This window comes from Chironomus tepperi, unplaced genomic scaffold, assembly GCF_022539635.2.
Source record: "Chironomus tepperi strain 1889 unplaced genomic scaffold, CSIRO-AGI_Ctep_v1 contig_219, whole genome shotgun sequence".
Classification (NCBI taxonomy): domain Eukaryota; kingdom Metazoa; phylum Arthropoda; class Insecta; order Diptera; family Chironomidae; genus Chironomus; species Chironomus tepperi.
In genome coordinates this window covers 2,258,043-2,264,480 of record NW_027226341.1, presented here as the reverse complement: position 1 = coordinate 2,264,480, position 6,438 = coordinate 2,258,043, and the positions used below count along the sequence as shown (strand labels likewise).

At 30.7% G+C, this 6,438-nt stretch overlaps 2 protein-coding genes across 3 annotated transcripts; both read left to right on the top strand.

Annotated features, from left to right (window-relative positions):
• Positions 1-2,784: 2,784 nt before the first annotated feature.
• On the top strand, positions 2,785-4,213 carry LOC139090577 (peroxiredoxin-1-like). Of its 2 annotated transcripts, none has more exons than XM_070640335.1 (4): positions 2,785-2,936; positions 3,120-3,233; positions 3,420-3,610; positions 3,673-4,213. In XM_070640335.1, exons 2-4 carry the CDS (start codon positions 3,149-3,151, stop codon positions 4,126-4,128), a joined length of 732 nt encoding a protein of 243 aa, XP_070496436.1. In that variant the 5' UTR covers positions 2,785-2,936; positions 3,120-3,148; the 3' UTR covers positions 4,129-4,213. The 2 variants fall into 2 exon arrangements, with proteins under 2 accessions (XP_070496436.1, XP_070496437.1); XM_070640336.1 differs by having other exon boundaries at positions 2,827-2,936; positions 3,129-3,233.
• A 371-nt stretch (positions 4,214-4,584) lies between these two features.
• LOC139090760 (microsomal glutathione S-transferase 1-like) lies at positions 4,585-5,303 on the top strand. The gene is made up of 3 exons (XM_070640576.1): positions 4,585-4,874; positions 4,934-5,026; positions 5,090-5,303. The coding sequence occupies exons 1-3, from the start codon at positions 4,627-4,629 to the stop codon at positions 5,190-5,192; spliced, it is 444 nt and encodes a 147-aa protein (XP_070496677.1). The 5' UTR covers positions 4,585-4,626; the 3' UTR covers positions 5,193-5,303.
• Positions 5,304-6,438: the final 1,135 nt, after the last annotated feature.

Here is a 6,438-nt window from a genome sequence, read left to right as displayed (position 1 = left end):
ATTGCATCATGTTTCTAACTCACAACATGAGATGTGCTACATATTAATTATTCATTTTGGCGTGAATCATGCACATGGATATATATAGAATAATAATGATAAATGAACCGAGTAAACATTTATTCGAGACTGGAAATTAAGTTAGGTGCTTTTTTTCCGGGAAAGAGGAAGAAAAAGTTTATCATTTCAAATTTTCCACAAAATTTAACTATGCATGCATGAGCTTACACATGAAATTTATTAAATATGAATACAAGCATAAAAAATGGGACCAAAGGAACATCTTCATGAACATAGAATTATGTATAAAGAGAAGAAAAAAAATTTGGTATAACAATTTTTCCAATTATACATTGAGCAGATACATACGATACAATATATATATAAACTCACAAAATGTCATGGATGGAGAAAATTTATAACTTTCGAGAGAAAATAATAAAATAATATTTAAAACTTTTGTGCCCTGTGGAGTATCTCAACATATATAAAAATATCAAATTTTTTTATATACATGTAAATTATGCTCCTTCTTCTTGCAAAATATTATTAATGTTTGCATGAATGAATAACTATTCAAAAAGAAAACATTTTGTATAAAATTTGTATTTATTATGTAATAAAGATTGAAAAAATTGTTCATAATATTGTATATTTACATGTTGTTTTTACTATTAAACTTAAATTTAAGGATTCTCTAGACTGAGAAGAAGAATTCCTTGCCTCAAAATTTGTCGAGACTGAGATTTCGAAGAATTATTTCTCTTGTAGTCTTGATCTCGAAAATTCTCAAAATTCGTCGAAATCGAGACTTCGGAAAACCCTAGTTGGGTAATCAAAGGTAGTAAAATGTGATTAAAGATGAAAAATATAATTTGCTGTTCCAATTTTTCATTCGTTTGATTTTCAAGTTTTATCAAGGTTTTAGAATTTCTTCACATCATCAAAGTAAATTTATAGAAAAATTTTTCATCTTAAATCATCAATTAATTAATGTAGAACTAGAATAAAACCCCACCAAGCATGAAAGAAAGATATTAATTTAACGATTATCAGGACATCCATGGGATGCATGTATGTAACTGTAAATTTCATAATTAAAATTCCTACATCTGCCCACATCCTTCATTGCAGTAGTAAGAGAAATAAAGGAGTAAAAGTGCAGTAGTAAGGGGTTGTACAGAAAATTTATAATTTTTACATATGTCATTTTGCCATATAGTTGAGTAACCCCCGATGGCTCAGTGTTAAAAGAATGCGACTGTAAATCGAAAAACGTGGGTTTGACTCCCACTCAGGATCTGTTATTGTACTTTGTCTGTCAGATCAACAAACAATGACTTAATATTAGTTCCTGTCGTAATTGATTCATTAACAATCACAATGAGTCAAAAGTTACACTAGGTTATTGTACATCATCGCTAATTAAATATACATTAACCTTTCTAAAAATCACAAAAAAATACATAATTGTTCCTTTTTCTTTGCTTATAAAGCAAGTCACAACAGCATTATTATTCAGATCGTCATCAAATAAGGATGGAACTAGTTACTTTGTTCCTTATAATAATTACAATAGAGACAGTAAAATCTCACAAAGTACATTGCACGGCAAATTCAAGGATCTTTAAAGAAATAAAATTAGTAAATGATGCTTTAAACAGTAACAAATCAGCATACTTTATAGTTGATTATGGAACTTTATCAGAAAGTGAATTAAATGAAGATGGATATTTTCATGGAACTAAATCACAATTTGGTAAAATATCTTATATGATTCCGACAGCATTGATTTTTTTAAATGAAACTATAGAAAGTGACATCACATCTCGTGCCTTAACAAATATTGGAACCTTTTCGGAAATAAATTCTGGATACATTGAAAATAATTTTACCACAAATATATTTTGCATAATATTTGAAAATGACTGCAAGGAAAGTAATATTAATGCGGAACTGATCAAAACATCAACACTAGTCATAACAACTGAAAAACTCAAAAGTGTTTATTTCTTGATGGTATGTCATGTATCAAATCAAAAGGAAGGGATTGAAGTTCAAAAAATGTTTTTCATAATGATAAACAAAAGTGATCAACATAATTTTGATCCTTACTCGTACCGAAATAGAGTCTCAATGAAGAACCTTGATTTTGGAGCATTTGAAGTAAAAGGATATGAAGTTTGCGACCACTTGAAATATTTTCTAAACTTTTGTGAAGTTCTTGAAAAGACGACTAGAATTAATAGTTCGGTACTGTATGCTGTTGTTCTTATTGGAATGTATTGCTTGGTTTTTATCATGTTTGGGTGCTTTATTCATTTCTATCAGAAATAAAATGAAATGTCAATAAAATAAAATTAATAAAATTACGACTTCTTGATATTACTCAGTATTGCACTTGATTGGCAACATTGAACTAGATGTTGGAAATCGACAGACGAAAGCTAGCGATAAAGGCAGCTTTAGGCGACATGATCCTATTGGATCCGTCCCGAGCGACACAAATGTAGAAGACTCCGCCACAGACCTTGAAGGCTCCGCTGTACCACTTTTATTGTCACCAAATGAAAACTGCCTAAATTTGGAGTCTATATGAACTAAAAAAGGATAAGCAGTGCCTGCAAAATTCCGTGGTAGAGCCTTCTCCATTTGTGCCGCTCGGGCTTATAATTAATTTAAATAATTTCATGTGTCCAGTTCTTTTAACATTTTCCATTTAAAAATTAAAGAGCAGAATACGAAAAAGTTCGTTTCTCTCGCAGCGCCAACGAGAGCGAATTAGAAATTCAAAAAAAATAGTTGTGTATGTGTTGGTGAATTTGCTCATAGACTTGGCAGTATCTTTATTTACATTTTTAATATTTTAATTTTTGAGTAGATTTCGCACTTATTTACGTAAAATAATTATTTCAATCATCTACCTCAAATATTAGGTAAGCATAAAGTGTCAAGTATATCAAAATATCATTGAATTGATATGAATTTATTTAAATTGATGATCACAGAAAATTTGATTCGTGGCAATATTTAGCTAAAAGATTTACCGGGTGCAAATTCTTCTTTTTCGAGTTGTTTTGTTGTCTGAAAAACTCAGCAAATTCACTGCAATTTTTTAGTTCTTACAGATAAGTGAAATTTAGACATCATGTTTTTGAAGCACATTTGCTTGTTGTCTGCACTAATTGCACTGGTTTATGGAAACGACGGTACATGCTTTGCCGCTCCAAAAGGTAGGTATCAATATTGAATTATCTGTTGCTATTATTAAACACAATGGAAATACGACAATCAACCAGTTCCAAAATTGCTTTCTACAATAAAGTCATTAACAAACCTATTAATAAAATCATTAACAAATGTTTTGTTGCTGCTAAAAATAAAAATTTAATTTCAATTGTATTCATTTCTTTATAAAGACGTCTATCCAACTGACAAGACTGCAGGAACTGAACATCACCTTCAATACACCAAAGCCATAATTTCATTCCCAGCACCCGATTTCTCAGCAACTGCTGTCCTTCCAAATGGAGAATTCAAGACAGTTTCATTGAGTGATTACAGAGGAAAATACGTCGTCTTCTTCTTCTATCCCCTCGACTTCACCTTTGTATGTCAACATTTACTTAATAATATTTGTCTGTTTCTAAAATCCTTTTATCCTTATAACAGGTTTGTCCAACAGAAATCTTAGCATTCTCAGACAGAATTGAGGAATTTAGAAAAATTAATGCCGAAGTCATTGCTGCTTCAGTTGATTCACATTTCACTCATTTGGCATGGATAAAGACACCAAGAAAACAAGGAGGACTTGGTGAAATTAACATTCCACTCGTTAGCGATTTGAACCATAAAATCTCTAAGGATTATGGTGTCTACTTTGAAGGACTTGGACATACCTTAAGAGGACTTTTCATCATTGATGCTAAGGGAATTTTAAGACAAATTACAATGAATGACTTGCCAGTAGGCAGAAGTGTTGATGAGACTTTACGTCTTGTTCAAGCTTTCCAATATACTGATACTCATGGAGAAGTCTGTCCAGCAAACTGGAAGAAAGGAGCACGTACCATCATTCCCGATCCAGAGCAGAAATTGAAATATTTCCAACATGATGGTGAATTGTAAATGATTCTGTAAAAGTGTTTCGATGTTTTTGTGAAATAATTTCTTGTTCTAAAGATTTTTTGCACAATAAATGACAAAATATTAAGGATGGATTTCTCTTAATTATTACAACTTACAGTTTAGTGCATTTCACGGTGTGTCGTGTATCATATTTGGAAATTCATGCCATACAGTGACAGAAAACATACAATGCCACAAATTGATTAGAAATTGTTGACTTCTGTTATCTATTCCAGTGGTGTGCAACCTGTGTGCCGCGGCACTTTATTGTAATGTCAAAATTTTTGGAAATGCCATGAAAAGTATGCCGTGTGCAGTTTTGGTCCAAATATACCACCAAGGTGTGCCGCGAAAGAAAAAGGTTGTCCATCACTGATCTTTCCAATACAAATAAACAATGAAATGTAGGCTGATATTTCGATTTCAGATATCATGACTTAGTTTTTTACTAGACATCAAACTGTTAAGACTTCAAGTGCAATTATTCCTAGAATTAAAATGGCAATATTTACTTACGATAATGTGGCTCTACGAGTTTACATTACATGGGGAGGTCTTCTCCTTATAAAAATGTTACTCATGTCATTTCTAACAATTATTAATCGGATAAGAAAAGGAGCAGTTGAAAATCCAGAAGATGCAACTGGAAATTTTGAGATCAAGAAAGACGAGGATGTAGAAAGAATGAGAAGAGCTCACTTAAATGACCTTGAGAACATTCCTGCATTTCTATTAGCAGCATTAATGTAAAAACATGATTTCTTTAGAATATACACATATATCCATAATTATTCTCTACATGCAGGTATATCATAACGGATCCTAATCCAATTGTTGCTTCATGGCTTATACGAGTAGCTGTTCTGTCAAGAATATTCTATACGGTTGTTTATGCCATGTAAGTTCCCAAAAGACTTTGATTATGTTTACTTTTTCAAAAATGTTTTCTTTTTTTAAACAGATATCCAATTCGTCAACCAGCACGTGCAATTTGTTTCTTTACAATGCTTGGAATAACATTTTTCATGATAATATGGTCCATGACTGTATTTTTCCATTACTAATCTGTTATTAAATATGTGATATGTGTTGATAAGGATATCTCTAATATGTGCAGCTATAAATAGGTTTTAATACTGTAAATAAAGCTTTCTCAGGTTGAATTGAATTAGTATTAAAAATGCTTTTTAATGCATAATCTCACATCCATTTCCATAAAAATATTATTACGACTTTATATTGAAATATTTTTACAATTATGAAATTGACTACAAAAAAATTATAACGGCTATCAAAAATTTAAAAGCGTCAAATCATAAAATTCAATATATCATAAAATCAATATTTTCACAGATCTAGCTACCATGATTCCGTCATATAATCCTACCCGACAGCATTTATGATGGCTGCTCATAAAATATTAAAAATGCCATAAAAAAATGAATAAAATCCTCATAACTTCCTTTCCAATTTTTATTTTTCTTCATGACTTTACATTCAAACACTTCAGCATCACTCTCATGCTTACATATCGCTTTCATACATCTCCGAAGTATTCATAATCATGGAATGTGATATGTCACAGAATATTTTACTTTTTTATTGTTATTTTTATTAAATTGCTTAGTAAGCAGAGCTTTCCTTTATTCATGTCTAGAATTCCTTAAAACTTATTCTGCATGTATTAAAAAGATTAATTTGGAATTTAATATTGTTCACTTGTCAAAATTCAATTCTTATTTTCTTTATCTTACAAACACTATGCGACATATATCCAATGAATCGTTTCAGTAATTTTAAAATTCCTTCTCTACATATCCTAGATACATGAGCATTATGTGGTAAATTTTGCTAAAAAATCCTTCAATTTCACAATCTTTGTGTTGTATAAACGTCGACTAATATGTCAATGCAGCGCCTTTTTTCATCTGTAGGAAAGCTTATCATGCACGAATGCATACTACTCGAGTTGCCAATTCGTATGAAAAAATGAACATTTATCCCACATAAAAATTTTAAATTAGAAAAAATGAGACAAGGATTTTGAACGTATCGATATTTTAAGAAAAAGTCAGACTTTCTTCCTTCATTTCCATTTTGTTTTGAATGATATTTCAAATTAGGAGGAAACGAGAATTGAATTTTTTTAAGTATTGAAAATAATTGAAAAAGAAAGAGGTAGCTTTATCATTGGCTGAATCCTTAATGTCATGACTCGGGAAATGGAACTTGTATCCAGCTAATTTGTTCGTTAATCTTTAATAATGGGTTATCATCAAAAATGTGTACTACACAAAAGTTGACTTGTTA

What these genes read in the sequence shown, in the direction of transcription:
- LOC139090760 (XM_070640576.1), top strand. Translation starts at nt 4,627, where the DNA reads ATGGCAATATTTACTTACGATAATGTGGCTCTACGAGTTTACATTACA. An exon ending in TTTCTATTAGCAGCATTAAT is followed by an intron (nt 4,875 to 4,933) that starts GTAAAAACATGA and finishes CTCTACATGCAG; the next exon opens with GTATATCATAACGGATCCTA. An exon ending in TATACGGTTGTTTATGCCAT is followed by an intron (nt 5,027 to 5,089) that starts GTAAGTTCCCAA and finishes TTTTTTAAACAG; the next exon opens with ATATCCAATTCGTCAACCAG.
- LOC139090577 (XM_070640335.1), top strand. Translation starts at nt 3,149, where the DNA reads ATGTTTTTGAAGCACATTTGCTTGTTGTCTGCACTAATTGCACTGGTT. An exon ending in ATGCTTTGCCGCTCCAAAAG is followed by an intron (nt 3,234 to 3,419) that starts GTAGGTATCAAT and finishes TTCTTTATAAAG; the next exon opens with ACGTCTATCCAACTGACAAG. An exon ending in ATCCCCTCGACTTCACCTTT is followed by an intron (nt 3,611 to 3,672) that starts GTATGTCAACAT and finishes TCCTTATAACAG; the next exon opens with GTTTGTCCAACAGAAATCTT.